We start from the raw sequence: 19,975 nt of genomic DNA, 5'->3' as shown, positions 1-19,975 counted from the left end.
AAGCAGCCCAATTCTACAAAGCTTCTAAGCTTACCATCTTACATTATTGACTTAACAACATTCACAAAATGATCATTTTATAAAACATTCCTCATGCTTAATGACTTCAAACACATTCCAACAACTAATGTACAATAGTTAAAAATGCTCATTGTAAATTGTAAAAGCATTCGTTTCATATGTTAAAATGTCCAACCCACCACACCTGCACCACTTTTTCTACACTGCTGCTGTTGTGTTTAGCAGGAAGGGCTGAAACGATGCAAAGGAGGGTTCAGTCATGTGATACCCATGTCCCCGAATACTGTTTATGTATGCCTACTTCCTATCCGAGTCATCATCTAATCATGCTAGAAAACCAGCCCTATTCGACAGGTCGGCCACAGGGCAAAATGATCGGATTTACAAGGTTTCAAACAGACTTCAAGACTGCTGCCAGTTAATACTGTATATAATAGGGTATTCATGGCCTATACAACATACAACTGTCTCCAGCAGCAAACAGTAGCATGCAGTAGTGTCACTTATATTTTAACCATCATTATTAACACTTAATTATACATATAATCTTGCAAGTCAATGTTACTGATCAGAGCATGTTTTGTTTTTATTGTGGGAGGTGGGAGGAAAACTACACAAACACAGGAAGAACATCCGAAACATATGAATACAGTGAGCCAAGTTTAGGATAAAACCTTGGAGCTGTGACATACTGAACATGTATTCAGCTGATTAAAAAACAATATGAACAAACGAAGGCTAATGCAAATCGGGAGCATAGTAACTGCACGCTGAGGTAATGCAAAGATCATGCTGTTGTATCGAACAAGCCTGATGGCCAGTCATGGTTATCGTGATCAAGAGGAAATGATTGAAATAAGTTATGACTGTCTTTGGAAACTGTTCTGGGAATCCAGTCCTTGCTTTACATTTATTGCATATTGCAATTCTTAAAATACAGCCCTTTGAAAACCTGTCTAACCTTCTATGTGGGCTGAAGAAACATGTGATGCATTCAAATGGGGGGGGGAATAAGAAAACACTGGTATTTCACATTTGGGATGATTACTAGTTCCCTGGAACTATTTCATAACATTCATGAAAAAAAAAAAAAAAAAAAAAAAAAGATTCTTTTTCAGCACTGACAGGGACAGAACAACCTGCTCCAACATACACAGAGCAGGACAACAGATAAGCGTTCGACTGTGCTTTATCTTTTCAGTAGTGCACAAGCTTCAGCATTTCTGCACATCACCCTTATTCTGTACTACAGGGTGTCCCAAGAGTGTCCAAACATAGGGCAAATGAACAATTTTTTTTAGCATAATGTCTTCCAAAACGATTCTTACTTTTATATTATAGTTTATATTATGACTTTAGGAATGCCTTTGACAAAAGAAGAACGTAGTGAAATCATTCTCATGACTGAATCGGGAAGCTGCGTTAAGGTTGCGATGGACTTTAACAGGAAACATGGCAAGCATGTCACACTCGACACTGTTTCCAAACTTATTAATAAATTTAAAAAAAGACTGGAAGTGTTGAGGACCAACTGAGACGTGGACGTTCACGAACATCCACTGACAAAGGCACAACCGACATGACGTGGTGCTGGCAAACATGGTGCTGTCCCCTGTGTATGGAGACTTTTGGGACACCCTGTGTATATTACAAGTTAGCACATACATGAGTAATTTACCCAATTAATACTTAAATATTGCCATTACACACACACACACACACACACACACACACACACACACACACACACACACACACACACAGTGAAAAGTTTAGACACCGATTCTTTTTTATTTTCCCACATTTTAGAATAATAATAAAAGTCATCAAAACTCTGGAGTAACACAAATGGAACTATGGGAATTATGTTTTGATAAAAAAAAAATATCCAACATAAATCAAAATAATTGAATATTTTAACATTTTCAAAGTAGACCCTCTTTTTGCCTAGAATTTCCAGAAATGTATTCTTCTCATTTTCTCAACCGATTTCTTGAGGATTCCCCCTGAGATGCTTTTTAAACAGTATTAAAGGAGTTCCTACGCTGGACACTTACCGGCTGCTTTTCGGAATATTTCGCTCCAAGTCATCCATTTAAAAAAGTTTAATAAAATGCTAGTTTTCTAATGAAAGAAATGAATATGTTTGTACAATTATATTTTTGCCTACAACACCGATTTCAAACATTTAATCATACACCTTCAGATATATGTATTTTTATGTACACACACACACACACACACACACACACACACACACACACACACACACACACACACACACACTCTTTTAGATCACATTCATACTTCCCTAATTGAGCACATAAACGGGGAACAACATTTTCCATATTTCATTCTAAATACATTTTTAAAGTGGAGCAAAATCAGTAGAATATTCTGGAAACTGCAATCACATATTGAATAAACTGTAATTACACGTTCACCTCAGGTCTAGACTAGAGGATATCATGGGGATATCAGTGATTTAGACTATGCACCAAAAAAAAATCCTTTATATGAACATAAGTATTTTCTTTCCAGATATTTTTCGGTGTAAGAAGAAAGTGTGATAAGCCTTAGACCACCTTGGAGAGAGTGAGATATCCACAGATACAGAGACACACTGTGTGCTGAGTTAGTCTCGTCAACGGCACAATGTTTGGAAGAGGACATCATGCTGCTTTAAATGTGTACACTTACATCAGCGTGTGAGGTAATGGAGCACAAACACATAAATACCGACTGCAATAAAAGTTCCACTATCAGTACAGGTTGAGAACACATCCACAAAAAGAAAAGAAAAAAAATGAACAAACCCCAGAACACTGTACTGACCTGAGGAACCGCTACAAATAGCATCAATCTTATGAGCTACTCTTGAGCTCATAAATAGCAGAAAGAAAAAACATTTATTTAGAGCATTCGATATTTTTAATTGAAACTATTTTCAGACATCACTTTATGCGATGCTTATGATGTGTAAACATGTGAAAAGTTCTCTTCGTTTCACACCCAAGTGCAGCACGTGCATTGCAGCCGTGCTGAGGGCGTGCGCTTCTCTACTAACAGGAAAGAGAACAAAACCGCAGGACACACTCTTCACCAATGAGGAGTAGCCAACACAAATGTGTATAGTAAGGCAGGTCAGGCAAAGGACTGAGCTGGAGCGTTCTGATTGGTTGAATATTGAATAGGCTGACTGAAACCTGAAAGTCGTTCTACTGGATTGAGGAATCCAGAGCGAGTCTGAGAAGGGAGCGGCCTCTTATTAAAAAAAAAAAAAAAAGTACAGAGATACCACAGAGCTGCCAATGTTGCGAACATCAACTCATTATTTTTTTTTACACAACAATAACCCTACATATAATCATGTGTCAGTGGAAGGGTCAGCTCAATGTTAACAGCATAAATGATTAAACATATACAACCTCAGTTCCAAAATGTTAATAAAACAAAGAGGAGTGGTTTGTAAATGTACTTTGACTTGTATTTAAACAAAAAACATATAAAGACAAGGTATTTGATGTTTTACCTAATCAACTGCATAGTTTTTTGAAGATAAATGTTTATTTTGAAATTGAAGCATGCAACATGTTCCAAAAAAGTTGGGACAGTTCAATTTAGGACTAATAGCGACGTGACAGGTTGAAATAAGAAGGTGATGTGAAACAGGTGAGGTAATCGTCTAATCATAGTATATAAGGAGCCTCCAAAAAACGCCTAGTCCTTCAAGAGCAAGGATGGGTCGAGGCTCGCCAATCTGCCAACAGATGCTTCAGCAAATAACTGCAAAAATACACTCTGAGAACAACATTCCCCAAAGACAAATCGGTAGGATTTTGGCATTTCACCTTCTACAGTGCACAATATAATTAAAAGATTCAAAGAATCCGGTGCGTAAAGGGCAAGGCCGAAAACCACTTCTGAGTGTGCGTGATCTCCGATCCCTCAGGCGTCACTGTCTTAAAAACCGGCATGAGTCTGTAATGGATATCCTGACATGAGCTCGGGAATACTTTGGTAAACCTTTGTTAGTCAAGACCATTCGCCGCTGCATCCACAGATGCAAATTAAGGCTTTACTATGCAAAGCAGAAGCCATACATCAACACTGTCCAGAAGCACCGCCGACTTCTCTGGGCTTGGTCTCATCTGAGATTGACAGTAGCACAGTGGAATCGTGTTTGGTGGTATGAAGAATCAACATTTCAAATAGTTTTTGGACTAAACAGCCATTGTGTTGTCCGGGCCAAAGAGGAAAAGGACCATCCAAGCTGTTATCAGCATCGGGTCCAAAAGCCAGCATCCGTCATGGTATGGGGGTGTGTCAGTGCCCATGGGATGGGTAACTTGCACATCTGTGAGGGCACTATTAATGCAGAAAGATATGTACACATTCTGGAGCATATGCTGCCATCCAGAGCAGGACAACGCCAGACCACATTCTGTCAGTCATAATAAGCGCATGGTTGCATAAGCAGAGTGCGGGTGCTAGCATGGCCTGCCTGCAGTCCTGACCTGTCTGAGAATGTGTGGTACATTATGAAGCTCAAAATATGGTAACGAAGGCCCTGTACAGTTGAGCAGCTGAAGAAATGCATAACGGATGAATGGGGGAAAATTCCGTTGGCTAAACTTAACCAACTGGTGTCTTCAGTGTCCAAACACTTAAGTGTTATTAAAAGAAAAGGTGATGTTACACAATGTTAAACAGTCGACTGTCCCAACTTTATTGGAGTGTGTTGCATTCATCAGATTTGAAATGTGTGTATAGTTTCAAAAAAATTTTCAATTCACAAAGTAAAACATCAAATAATGTGTTTCCAATATAGTACAGGAGGAATTGAATTTCCAAATACCTCTTTGTTTAGTTTTTGGCATTTTCCATACTGTCCCAACTTTTTCAGATCCGGGATTGAAGTAGCTGATATGATATTTAACTGCACTATGCAGAAATGTTTGCATTTATATATTGTGCAGTCTGGTGTATGTGTATATAATGTTTCGAAGAAGAAGAAGCAGCAGCATGATCATGATAATCTGTCTAATGTAGTGAAAGAATTTAACTGTTGATCTCTTGACTTTTGCAGATCTGAGCATCGGTATACAAGAAAATATTAAAATGCGACACAGCACATTTAATCCTCAGGCTTCTGCTGGGTAGCACACAGACTAACAGACCATGATGCTGTCGAGACACATCACATAAGATTTAATAATTGGTGAACAACTAACAATGTGGATTATAAATATGTCTAATGGCATGCGATTTTAACGTTATCTAGCTACCCAATTAGCTTTTTCCGCACCAGTGTGCACCTATTAACAGCAGGAAAACAGCAAGGCAAAAGTTTGCTATGGCCGCAACCTTTTTTAAAGGCCGCAATACTTCACACTTGTTTTCTGTTTGCTCACAACAGGTCGAGGGTCATGAATTCCCAGGTCAAATTTCACCTAGAGAAAGAAGCAAATGAGCCTTTGACGTCCTGCGTCCTTTCCCCTTCAGTGAATTGGCTTTTGCACTAGCAGAATTCTGTTCATTTATCTGATCGCTAATTCAGCAGAGAAAGTGTCATTCCGCAGGTGCCTCTCCCTTGTCATCGTAGCAAGAGGGCAATAACCATAAACGCAATGACTACACCAGATGTTGGCACCTCTGGATAATGGATAATTTAGTTGCATTTGTGGTAGAAGTGAACAATGCATAACCATACATGGATATTCAATGTACTTATTTTAAATGCTTCGAGCAAACTGATTTTTCGGGGGATTTTTTTCCCCGTCTCATCCAAGATGATTTGGCAGTGATGTGATGTAGAATATGATCATCTATGAGCTTATCTATGAGTAAGTAAATCATCAACACTTATTAGCCATGAGGTCCAAAGATGAATGGAACAATAAAAATATAGGGTATTAAAAAATGACTGACACACACACACACACACACACACACACCCCTTTACCTTTTTTGATGATATGAGCTCAGGTCAAGGTCAGATTCTGCCTGTAAATAATAAACATGAAAGAAAGTTAGATTTCCCAAATTATACACTCAAAAAAAATATATATATATTTTATATATATATATTTTATATTATATATATATATATATATATATATATATATATATATATATATATATAATATATATATATATATATAATTTTTTTTTCCTACCCAAAAGTTGGGGGTAAGCCTTTTGGGTCATTTAATTAGGTTATTTTCTCAGTCTTGGGTAGTTTTGTGTAACCTGACCGTTGGGTTAACAGTTGAAATCAATGCACACCGCCGCCCCCCCACCCCCCTTTATTTTTTTCCACAAGGTTAACGTGACAAAAAAGAGGATGGGGTTTAGGTTGTAATGCTTTCCACGATCTCTGTAATGTTGGTTGACTTAATTAGGTTGTGCAAAAAAATTGGTGGTGATGTGCTAAAGGCTGGAAAATAAATATTCGCAAGTTAGCTAGATTTTCCTGGTGAGTATACAGTGCCATTTTGTTCATTAGGAGAGTGGAGGTCACGTTTCCAAAATTACACAATTTGGGATACGGTAACGCAATTTCTCAGTTAAAGCCCAAAGGCATTTGTCCATATTTTGTAGCCAACAACTAACCAACACTCTTTTTGCTCTTTTACAGCTTATCAAATGGAAAGGAGTGGACTCCTGTCTTCCCAGATGACAGGGAGATTTATAAAAAGATGCATCAACTCCAATTCTTACATCGGTCAAATGTTTTAATGATTTAACTAAATGTCATGTGAATTCCATGAAATTGTTAGTTTATTTTGTGAGCATTTTAGTAGAATTTTAGCATACAAACAAATTGCATTTTAGGATAATTGTAGGGTTAAAAAGTATAAACACCACACCTGTGTTATTTGTTTAACATATCTTTGTGTTTGTGTGGAAATGTACCAGCACACTGTGTTAAAAGCAACAGAAAATGTGTTGTCCTTAACTAGACACGCAGCTGTGTTAAAAATTAACACGATTGAGTGAAGTTTCAAATCAATATATTTAACCTTAAAATCATTACTGTAGACCAGAAAAAGCAAAAATGTGCGATAACCGTGCAGTTCACAGGACATTAAAGGCACCGCTGTCTTCGTTAGCTTTGGCTTACTTGTTAGTAACACGCACTGGATTGTAAGTTGGTTATTCAGTTTTCTGGATGTTTTAAACGTCTCCTTTGACCAAAATCTGAGTTTTTTTGTCTTAACCCTCCTATTATGTTGAGTGAAAAAAAGTTGCATCCATTACGTTATGGGTCAAAATGACTCCCACAGAAAAGAACAGCTTAAAACAGTAAACTTTTATTATGGCTTGTCCGAGACATACTGGTGTGGAAATGGGTCAAAGTGACCCATAACATAATAGGAGGGTTAAACATATGACTTATTTCAGTCATTTAGTTCAAAGTCTATATATAAACACCACTTTTTTTGTCCAGCTATAGACCTCTCAAATCTCCCCTTAATCTCAAAGATTTTAGAAAAGGTTGTAGCACAGCAGCTATGCCCATACTTGCATAGGAACAACATTCATGAAATGAATCAGTCAGGATTTAGACCTCATCATAGCACAGAGACCACGTTAGTTAAAGTAGTAAATGACCTACTACTGGCCTCTGATCAGGGTTGTGTCTCGTTGCTTGTGTTACTTGACCTTAGTGCAGCTTTTGATACTATAGATCATACTATTCTCCTTGATAAACTAGAAAATGTTGTTGGCTTTAAGTGAACGGGCCTCTCCTGGCTCAGGTCTTATTTGACCGATCGTTATCAGTTCGTAGATGTAAATGGAGACTTCTCCACACATACCGAGGTTAAATTTGGTGTTCCACAAGGTACTGTTTTAGGCCCACTGCTTTTTACTTTATATATGCTACCTCTAGGTCAAATTATTCATAAACATGGAATTAGCTTCCACTGTTATGCTGATGATACACAGTTGTATGTTTCAGCGAAGCCAGAGGACAGACAGCAGCTTAGTAAAGTTGAGGATTGTGTAAAGGACATTAGACTTTGGATGCTAACTAACTTCCTTTTACTTAATTCTGATAAGACAGAAATACTTTTATTAGGACCACGTGTAGCTAGAAGTAAGCTTTCTGATCACATGGTTACTCTGGATGGTCTTTGTTTCATCATGTGCAGCAGTAAGAGACCTTGGTGTGATTACTGACTCCAGCCTATCATTTGATGCTCATGTAGATAATATTACTAGGATAGCCTTCTTTCATCTCAGAAATATTTCTAAGATAAGAAATATATTGTCACTACCTGATGCAGAAATATTAGTTCATGCATTCGTCACCTCTAGACTAGATTACTGTAATGCCTTACTGTCTGGATGTTCCAGTAGGAGCATAAACAAACTCCAGTTAGTCCAGAATGCAGCTGCTAGAGTCCTAACTAGAACCAGAACATATGACTATATCACCCCGATCTTATCAACACTGCATTGGCTCCCAGTGAAATCTTGCATTGATTATAAATTACTATTATTAACCTATAAAGCTCTAAATGGTCTCACGCCACAGTATCTAAGCGACCTTTTGGTTTTCTATGATCCGCCACGCCTACTTAGATCAAAAGATGCAGGCTATTTGATGGTACCTCGAATAGCGAAGCTACAGCAGGGGGAAGAGCTTTCTCTTATAGAGCCCCACAGTTATGGAACAGTCTTCCAATTAGTGTTCGGGACTCAGATACAGTCTCATTGTTTAAGTCTAGGCTTAAAACGTATTTGTTTACTCAAGCCTACCCTGACTAGACTTTCTGTTATGCTAAGCACAGGCCTAAGAATCTTTTCTCTCCCTCTCTCCTTCTGTCGAGCCACACACTATTTTATGGAGATACTAGAGATCCTGATCCTTTCTGCTCTCCGGACCTGCCTGATCAGTCTCGGATGTCCTACCTCTGGATGGAGCTCTCATCTACTCCAATCCCAGATTGCTGGGACTACTGCTGCTTCTAAGGCCAAACAGACTTCATATAAATCTATAATGATCTTTTTCACACTATCTGTTGTTACCCAGATGAGGATGGGTTCCCTTCTGAGTCTGGTTCCTCTCAAGGGTTCTTCCTCATAACATCTTAGGGAGTTTTTCCTCACCACCATCGCCACCGGCTTGCTCAGTTGGGATAAATTCGCACCTTTAATATCAATACACTGTGTTGATATTTCTGTAAAGCTGCTTTGAGACAATGTCTATTGTAAAAAGCGCTATACAAATAAAATTGAATTGAATTTTAGCAGCTCTAGTAATACATTTCTGAACACCTTCTTCTGTATAAATAAATAAATGAGACACCATGTTGACATTTGTTTATAATGTGGTATAGTTGACATTTTCAAAGGTTAAAAATAACCCTGAAAATATTAACCCATTTATGAAATAAAATTAACCCAACATTTTGTAAAAATGAAACCACCCTCGAGGTTGAAAAACAGCCCATTTGCTGGGTTAACATTAACAACCCAACTGGATGGGTTAGTTTAACCCAAAATGTGTTAGGTTAAAAAATAACCCAATTTGGGTAGTTTTTAACCCAGTGTTTTTTTTTGTTTTTTTTTTTTTTTTTAAAGAGTGTACTGACTCACACTATTTATTTCTTGGAAGTACATTTGCTCTTATCAAAATGGTTCTCTGAAACATTCAAGGACAAGTTAGGCAGAAACCCACAGCATTAAGATTACCTAGCTAAAGAGGAACACAGACAAAAAAAAGGGGAAGACACTGCCGAAAAAAGGACACAGAGTAACGTTTCCTAGGCTTGTAGAACACATCAGTCTGACGCACAAGGGGCCTGCTGTGTCTAAGTAATTACTGATGAGTGATCATAAACTAATCTGTTAATGAGTAGAATTAAGCATGGTAGAACCGAGTGAATGTTATTTTTGTCAACAGCTCATTACTGTTCACTGAGACAAAAACAGAGAGGGCGAAGCAAATGTTTTTATATTCAAATTCATCCATTTCATCTTATTCATCATAACGCTCTACTTCTGGGAGCTTTCTGAATGTGGTCCAATACGGATACCCTTAAAGGTTTGACCTTCCCAGACTCACCCTTGCTAGTTTGCTAGATCAGCCGAGAAAGCAGAAAAGTGTCGTTCTGCTGGAGCCTCTCCCTCGTCATTGTAGCAAGACGGCAATATTCATAAATGCAATGACTAAACCAGATGTTGGCACCTCTGGATAACAGATATTTTAGTTTGCATTTGTGGTAGAGGTGAACAATGCATAAATCATGAACATTTGAATGGATATTTAAATTACTTATTCTAAACGCTTCGAGCAAACTGATTTTTCAGGGGGAATTTTTCCATCTCATCTCAGATGATTTGGTAGTGATGTTATGTAGAATATATGCTTATCTATGAGAAAGTAAATCATCAACACTTATTAGACATGAGGTCAAAGATGAATGGAATAATAAAAATATAGAGCATTGAAAACACACACACAAACACACACGCGCACACACGTAAGAACTGCTCCTGTAATCCTTAAGTCTGTCCTGTGCTCATCCCACGACTCTTATTCACAATATTCTAATATTGAACATCCTTTTGTCTTTCCTCTTCTACAGCTATATACATACATTTGCAGTGTTTGGCAGACACGACTTATATTCAGAGTTTACATTTATCTCATTTATACAACTGAGCAGTTGAAGGTTAAGGGCCTTGCTCAAGGGCTCAGCAGTGGCAGCTTGGTGGTGCTCAGTTTTGACCTCACGACCTTAAACATCTTAAGCAATGAGCTACTGCCCTCACAAATACCATAAGGATTTATAGTTGCACTATTCAAAGTCACGGTGACGATAAACGTGAGCCCTGAACTCCGCTGATGTTCCGCCTGCCTCCTGAGTCTTCCTCGGCACACAACCACACCGGGGTTCGACAATACTATATTTTACACTTCTGGGCAAAAAAAAAAAGCCCAAAATGGCAAAATATTAAGCTTTTGAATGATCTTAACAACAAATCATTGGCCAGGGAAGTAGCAAGAATTAAACAAATAGGTAAAGTAACTTCATATGGGGTAGCTTTTCCTTTTGATTTCTTTAAAAGTTTAAGTCTTGTGGGAAAACTTGGACAGCTTTTTATTATTTTATTTTTATCAATATTTTAATTTGATTTTACCTTTGCGTGCAAGAAGACTATAGAAGTGAATTTCCTGTCACGATCATTAAAAGCTTAATATTTTGCCATTTTGGGCTGGCCCTTTGTTTTTGTTTTTCTTTCGCCTGGGAGTGTAGTTTAGGTGAGCACGCATTTACATCGGATTGTGAAACTGCATTTCCATTTGCAATTATGTAAATTGTACAAGACTGAAAGTGAGATTGTGTTGCAAGTGTGTGCTTTCCAAAAAACTCAAATGTATCAAAATTAGCAAAATTTGCTCACTCACAAAAGACTTTTCTGGAATTTCTTTTCCGTATTTGCTGCAATGTCATCCTAGCTCAACAAATAGGAAGCTGCAGAGTCGAGTGAAACAGAAGTGAACCTTCGAAGTAAAAGTGAATAATCTTAAGGCTTACCTGCAGGAAAGCTCCATCACCAAAATGTAGTACCTCCAGGATTTTGTTTGACTGGATGAAAGCTGCAGACAGACAAAGAGCAAATTCTCATGAGGTTTAGGTATCAGCATACAATGAAAAGTGCAATAAGAGTGTTAAGTGTCTGTCTCTGAAAGCATGAAACTAGTACAATATTATCTAAAAGGACTACACAAATAAATTTTTTTTTAAAAAATGCAGAAAGCAAAGACCATTAGAGCTCTCCTGACATTCTTCACTCTTTGATTATCATTCTGTCTAATTAATGACCCAAGACATCTAGATTGCACAGATCAGATCAGTGTGGGTTCATCATGACAGAAAATCAACTTCAGCTTTCACCACTTTGTTGAATTACTACATTTTTTTATATATATATATATATATATATATATATATATATATATATATATATATATATATATATAAAAATTGCACGGTGGCAGACATCTGAAAAAGAAGATCAAATGAGTTCATGTCTCAGTTTTCTCATAGTTAAAACCAGACAAAAGACAGTCACACCATCACAGAACCCACGATCAGGTAACAACTTAACAGAAAGTCTGTCGTCTTAACAGGTGCTTCACCCAGTTTGTCTCCAGAATGTAAAATCCAGCACTAATGATGCACATTAGCATCATTAATTCCGGATTGTGAGGATATTTTTTCCTCATTCGAGATATCAAAGGCTACATTTTTTTTTCTTTATTTCAATTCTGGATTGTAGCACAGTTTAAAATGTATTTTTTGTTGTGATCTTGAACACATCAAATTAGACTGACTCTTTGATCTACAGCAGAACACTGAACAGTATTTTAGTCCGTACAGGAATTTTGTGCGATTGTTGAGGCCAAAAACGCTCGACTGCTGCTGCCTTTTTCAAAATTTGTGATGCAACTTAGGAGTTATTTTGTGCTTTTTTTTTTTTTTTGCAGAAAACTACTTTAATTGGCAAAATTGCAATTGCACAAAATGGTAGATTTAGAAAATGTCTGAAATTTAGAAAAACTGCAAGCTCTAAGTTCATTTCTACCATCACAAAAATCATGAAATCCTGGAGGGACTGGTAGGGCTGAGCGATATATTTATGTAATAGCGATATCGTGATAAAGGATTACGCGATTCACTTTTCTGGCATATCGTTGGTATGATGTATTTTTCACGTTTTTAATAATTACAAATTAAATGGTACTGAACAGATAACACTGATCTGACATAATTTTTCAAAAAAATGTAATCATCTTAGTCTTTATAGAGAGTTAAACTCAGTTTAATGGGGTTTTTTTGTTTATATTACTACTGTTTTGCAGACAGTTTGTTATCTAAATTATATATTGCGATCCACATTGCATAGTGTAGAAATGTCCTCAGGTATCGTGATATATTTTCGTCATATTGCCCAACTCGTTTGTACAACTTCACGATGGTCAGTTTGATGAGCTGTTGATTAAGCAGATGGAGGACAGTTTATCTAGTTTGTTCTGTCTTTTACTGAAGCAGTAACATGACTGACTCTTCATCATCAATTCACCAATTTAAAAAAAAAAAAAAAGGCACAAATTTCCATTAAAAACAAAACAAAAGAAAAGGAAAACCACCAACCAGCTTCAGGGAACTAATCAGAGACTCTACATGCAGCAGCAGGTCAGTCATGATTCACAATCCATACAGAACCTCAAATTTATAAGCTGCACAAAGTCAACACAAATCTGTAGATAATAAAGTTGTCTGTAGAATTTGCAGGGAGAAAATGGCTTTCTGAAGGCTTGCCATGAGGACATTGATAGGCAGGTAAAGACAAATTAGCACCCTGAAGAAAAATACTCAGACAGGTGACAAATTAAGAGAGCGAGAGGGGGAGGAGGGGGAAAAAAAAAAAAAAAAAAAAAAAAAAGTGGCTCTATTATGCTCTGAGAAGCTGTCAGTGTTTAAGTCCACTTGTCCCCTTAGATGGAAGTGTCACTGCAAATCAATACAAAGTTCTTCAGACCGATCTCCTTAATCCTACGATGAAACATTTCTATCCTGATCGGAGCGGTCTCTTACAAAATGGCACGAGGGCTCAGCGAATGTTTTGAGGAGGATGAAAATAATGTAACTCGTATGCTATGGCCTTCACACTCGCACATCAAATCTCAAAACCGATGGGTGACTTTAGACTGAAGTATTACACAGCGCTGTCCATCACCATCATCAAAACACCAACTGAGGAAATATTTTTGGAAGAACAGGTGCTCCATGCATTACAGTAATAATTTACTAATTACAGCTCAATATAGCTTTATTGTTTTCCTTTGCATGGAGGCAGAATGTAATGGGGACAAGGTTTATTGTATGCTAACCATGTAAATGAATAATGCGATTTTTGTCATAAGAGCAGCTGTACAAGTTTACATTCTGCAATAAATCAAATATTAAATACTGCAAACATTAAGTATTGCATTATTTGTGAAATTGTTAGAATAATGACTCCTAAACATAACCAGGAATTTTTTTCTTAACACACACACATACATACATTATATATATATATACACACACACATACATATATATATATACACACACACACACACATACATATATGTATATATATATATATACACACACACACACATATATATATATATATATATATATATATATATATATATACACACACACACACACACACACACACCCTCAGCTTTTAGCCATTTCTCTGTATCCCTCTCAGTTACTTAGGTAATAGCTAACCATTTAGAAAATGTAAATATTGTTGGGTACTTCAAGCAAATTATATTATTACCATTTACCAATAATAATACCAACAACAACAATAATTTCAATACATCATCATACTAAAGTACAGTCACACCTCATGCCCTATTAAATGAATTTCCAGGAAACTTGCCCGCATCCCAGGGTCTAGTCAAGCCAATTAGTTTATGGGGTGAGGGGTGTTTGTGCACAGCGAGAGCACAGAAGGAGAGTCTCCTCTACTTACTAAACAGAAGGTTATGCCATTTTTTAAAATTTAATTTAATAAAATCACCATGCAATCAGAGACATGTTTGGCAGAATAACGTTAGCTATTTGACCAGGCATTCAGTGACTGTTTCAATCAACAACACTCGAAGTGCATTCACAATGTCACGTATTAACAAAACCAACGGCTGAGTGGACTACCGAGTTCTCATATTCAGCTGCATATCGCTGTCCTCCTGGTGCTATTATTAGCCGGATGAGTGGTGTAACCTTAGTAAAGCGTGGAGTGGGAGAGACGGGTCATGATGAGCGCCGCACTTAACAGTCCTCGTGTACACATGTATATGTGAAAAGAAAAAAAAAAACCTGCACACAGATGTACAAGGCCAGAGAACACTAATAACATGTTGTAACATAAAGTAGGAACTCATCATCTGAACAGTCTAAATCAAATTTAGAAAATTACTGTTGTTTTCTGCAAACGTTCCCTGTTCCTTTTCGGTGTTTTGCTGTATTTTAACTGGAATTTCTTTTACATGTACAATAATCATTGTATCTCAAGTGATAATTCACCCCAACACAATAAAAATGACAGTGAATTGTTTGATCAGAGTATTGCAGCCTGCTTCAACAGGTTATGTTTCAGCTTTAAATAAATTGTAATCATTGAGCAACATACACAGTGCCCTCCACTAATATTGGCACCCTTGGTAAATACAAGCAATGAAGGCTGTGAAAAACTGTCTATTGTTTACCCTTTTGTTCAAAAAATTTAAAAATACTCTGCTCTCATGGATAAACAATTGCAAACAGTTTTATCATAAATTAATTAATTATATATACATTTTATAGATACACATCTTTGTTAAATGCAAGTATGCAACAATTATTGGCACCTCTATGAATTCATATGAGAAAAATATTTGTAAAAATTTTTTTTTTAAGTATATTCCCATTTATATTGACTTTTATTGTACACCTGGGTGACTAAGAACAGGAAATTGTTCAACCATGACTTCCTATTGCACAGAAGTGAAAGAAAAAATGATGAGGATGTCGAAGACCTCAAAGAAGAATAACTTTACTGCAGTATGGCAGTGACAAAGTACACGAAGCACTTCGGGTTCATCGGAGTCAAAGTGAACCCCGAACAATATCAGCACAGATATTATACTGTATTTCAAACCAGGTTTTCTGTATGTAATGTAAATGAAGTTCCACTCTACATTCAAATTAAGGATAGCACCGGGGGTGTCCAATCTTATCCGCAAAGGGTCGGTGTGGGTGCAGGTTTTCATTCCAACCAAGCAGGAGCCACACCTGATTCCACCTGTTTAATCAGTTGATCTTAGCTATCTTTGATTGGACACCCCTGGTCTAGACAGATATCTTTCTGAACAATAATTACGGTCATGTAACCCTTTGTTCAGGGATGGTTCTTGATGCCCCATTGCCGCTCCCATGCTATAACTGAATGTCACTTTAGGTGGTATTATACACATATTGCTGAGACTGAGGTGTATTGTCCCTTCAATAATACAGCCTTGTTCCAGGGATAAGCTTTTTCCAGCAACTACCTTGGAGTGGCAGTCTGTAATTTCGTACAGGGTTATAAATATGAAATAACACATAGGCCAAATTCCCTTAGTCATTCATAACAATGGGTAAGACCAAGGATTATAGCTGTAATGTGCAGCAAAAGGTTATTGAGCGTCACAAAATGGGAACTGGCTATAAGAAAATAGCACAAGCATTGAAAATGTCAATTTCCACCACCACGGTGATAATTAAGAAGTTCCAGTCAACTGGAAATGTTATGAATCAACCTGGAATTGAACGGGTGTCTATATCGTCTCAACACACTGTGAAGAGGATGGCTCGAGTGGCCAAAAAATCTCCGAGGATCACAGCTGGAGAATTGCAGAAGTTTGTTGCGTCTTGCGGTCAGAAAGTCTCCAAAACTACAATCTGAAGTCATCTACATCACCACAAGTTGTTTGGAAGGGTTTCAAGAAAAAAGCCTCTACTCTCATTCAAAAACAATCTCAATACGTCTTCAGTTTGCCAGACACTACTGGAACTTCAAATGGGATCGGGTTCTATGGTCAGATGAAACCAAAATAGAGCTTTTTGGCAATAAACACAAGAGGTGGTTTATTTATTTATGCTTATTAATTTATTTAATTTAGAAAGCTGTGTTTTGTTTGCAATTGTTTGATATCCATGAGAGCAGAGTATTCTTGGGAATTTTTTTCGAGCAAAAGGTTAAACAATAAAGACAATTTTTCACAGCCTTCTTTGATCATTAGTGGAGGACACTGTACGCATACATACACACACAATTTCAGGGCTGGAGTGGTTTTTGTTTACTTAAAGCTACAAATTAAGATATAATAGACATCAACCTCACTACAATGATAAGGCAGTTAAATCTAGCGGAAAATCAAATGCTAATAAAAGCATTTGCATATAAATAAAACATTAAAATGAAAATCAACTTTACCATTTCTTTTAGTATTTCATTCTTCTAAAAATATCTTTTTATTTCATTTTAATTAGCTCAATTTTCACAGCAATAACTGTAATGGAAAAGCTAATAGGACAAAAATATCCAATACTTTTCGTTTGCTTTTAAATTTTCTATATAAAATGCAGAATAAGTCCAAATTAAAATGTTTTGACTTATTTTTTCCATAGTAGTCAGTGACCTTTTGCAAAGTTCAAATGAGAAGTTCTCAAATTGTTTTTCTCAAATTGACAATTCAGTTATTTCATTTTGACAGGATTATGTGCAGGCATGTGGCAAAGGAAATGGCACAATGGCAACTTCATTTTATTGGATTAATCATTTTAACTTTGGGATAGATTTACCTCGCATACAACAATGGACTGCTATACAGGTACATATAAATGCTATGCCATTGAAAAACATACGCTTCTGCTGCCACTACCGAATAATGTGCTCAGGTTCAACAATAATTATTCACCCTGTACGGTTCTGGTTATAGTCAATAGTAAATAGCACTATTAGTCTATTAGTAAATAGACTGAAGCAGTCGTTCCATGTAGTAATGACAATATTTACTGCCAAGTCATATGGCTCTCTCAATCATTTGGCTAATAAGTGAATTGCCTGGAACAGAGTAGATATTAACTAATTGTTGTTACACGAAAGACTTTACATCAAATGATCTCACGCTAATAGCAGGTCTAAGCACACAATTATTCAAAACAATCGTTCATCTTTAGTGACTGCTTTATCCTGGGTCAACATCTCAGTCAATCCAGAGCTGGAGGGTAAGGCAGGGATACAAAAAAAAAAATAATTATATTAGTAATAATATTAAGGGGAGATCAAGAGACATCCTAGTGAGTTAGGAGCTAAATGTTAACATTTCCTAACATTTCATAATCGTGAATGGGAGACAATTTCACGTGTAAATTTATCGTCACACTGAGCTGCAGGGAGATCGGGACACTATCAGTTAAGTACAGGTATAATTACCTCCCAAACACACACACACACACACACACACACACACACACACACACACACACACACACACACACACACACACACACACACACACACACACACACACACACTTTACTAAAATTTGAATAGTAATGCAGACCGATGAAGGAGTTTTGCACTTTGTAACGTTCCAGGAAAAATTAAATATATAAACTAAAAAAAAAATAAATACTTTAATGAGACAAGTAATGAGAGAAAAATAGTCTAACATTTATGCATGTTAATAACATTAAAACACAAACATTCGAATAAAAAGAACACTAACAGGATACCGATATGAAATATCTACAGATACCCTCAACAGACAAAGCTAAACTGATAACGTCAGTGTATATCCACTCAATTTCGTGAACCCATGGAAGGATTTCGCTTTAGACTGAAGAGGATTGTTTTTGTGATTGTTGCGGCCAAAAATGCTTGATTTTTCTGTGTTTTTTTTTTTTTTTTGCAGAAAACTACCTGAATTGCCAAAATTGCAACTGCACAAAATAGTTTTCTTTCGCAGTGATATTTGTTTGTAAATGGGACCTTTTAGCTGTACTCACGTTCGGCATCTTGACCCGAATCTGTGGAAAATCTGCGGTCATTTATGAAAAAAATTGTTCAGTTGAATGCTCACTAAGAACGTGCCTTGTGTGCAGGGTGAGTAAACAATGGCGCCGTTCCAACAGGTGGCGTGACATAACAAACCGCTTCCTGCAAATGAACAATTGGCAAACACAACCTCAAACAAACAGACATTAAAAATGAACATTAATCTTGGAAATATCATTTGAGACATGTGATACATGATTGCTTATAATTATTACAAAACACCTGCCTTCATTAAATATTGGCACTCTTTTTTCAAACTTGTTCGAATGAGGTACAGAGGATGAACAACACTACAGCCTACACATTGGTTTCCTGTCACAATGGCTTTTTAGGTCCAAAACGTTACCACAAAGGGTTGAGACAATGAGTAATGATCTTTTGCAGAGCTCACATGCCACAGCAAAGGCTGTAGAGGGCTATAGCTTTTGAAGTGATACTTGGTGAGAGAGAACTAGGTGCTGTTAAGTAGATTAAAATAAACAAAAGACTCCTCTTAAGTATAATTGTGTGCGTGGTCATGTAGGAGTTTTAGGTTATTTCCCTGCTCTTGCTTGCCTCAATAAACTCAGCTAAAAACTAGGTTTAATAGATGTGTTAAAGCAGGAAGGTCACAAAAACACACAGTCTAACATTTTGTTATCGGTGCAAGAGTCAGCAGTTAACCATTTCTTTTTCACAAAATAAAGGCAATTGCACAGCTAAAACACCATGAACAGAGGTGCAGTGATACTTTGAAATAGATGAGGCCCAACTCCACACATTTCATGTTCATATACATTTCTTTTGGCAAGTCAATTAGTGCATCTACATTGTTTACATCAGAGGTCATTGTAAAGCAATCGATTAGAGACATGCACCTGTGGCTGGATTTAGAGCTTTGAGAAAAATTTTTGCCCTGAAAGTAAAATTCAAAGCATTAAAAGGTAATGCCACCAAACACTAACAAAATGTGTGTAAATGTCTGACTCACTGAAAATCTGACATAAATAAAAGCTGAAATAAATCTCTCTCTTAGATATTAAATTTTAAAAAGACCTCATACGGTAATGACAAAGACACCCTAACTGTCTCAATACAGGAAAAGTATTGTAACTCGAAATGTGTGGAGTTTCAATGTCTTTATCCTAGGTGTATGTAATCATCTGTCTGTAATCAACTGTAATCAAGACAGTATATTTGCAAATAACAATACTGGTTTAACAAGAAAAACTGAAAACTGGCAATGAACAAGAATTTGTTCAGAACCCTGTACGGATTTATAATTACTCCTATTATCCCCCTGTAAC

At 36.8% G+C, this 19,975-nt stretch overlaps 1 protein-coding gene across 1 annotated transcript in view; it reads right to left on the bottom strand.

Annotated features, from left to right (window-relative positions):
• tmem131 (transmembrane protein 131) overlaps nt 1–19,975 on the bottom strand; it is a 60,592-nt gene that overhangs the window by 32,456 nt on the left and 8,161 nt on the right. Inside the window, exons 2-3 of the mRNA XM_053635825.1 lie at nt 11,577–11,638; nt 5,987–6,027 (exon numbers count right to left, since the gene is read on the bottom strand). Of these exons, the coding sequence (XP_053491800.1) occupies nt 5,987–6,027; nt 11,577–11,638 (103 nt within the window). The remainder of the gene's footprint in view (nt 1–5,986; nt 6,028–11,576; nt 11,639–19,975) is intronic.

The sequence above is a fragment of the Ictalurus furcatus genome, chromosome 11 (assembly GCF_023375685.1).
Source record: "Ictalurus furcatus strain D&B chromosome 11, Billie_1.0, whole genome shotgun sequence".
NCBI classification, from domain to species: Eukaryota; Metazoa; Chordata; class Actinopteri; order Siluriformes; family Ictaluridae; genus Ictalurus; species Ictalurus furcatus.
Note: the sequence above shows the minus strand (reverse complement) of the source record. Positions and strands in the feature narration are given on the sequence as shown.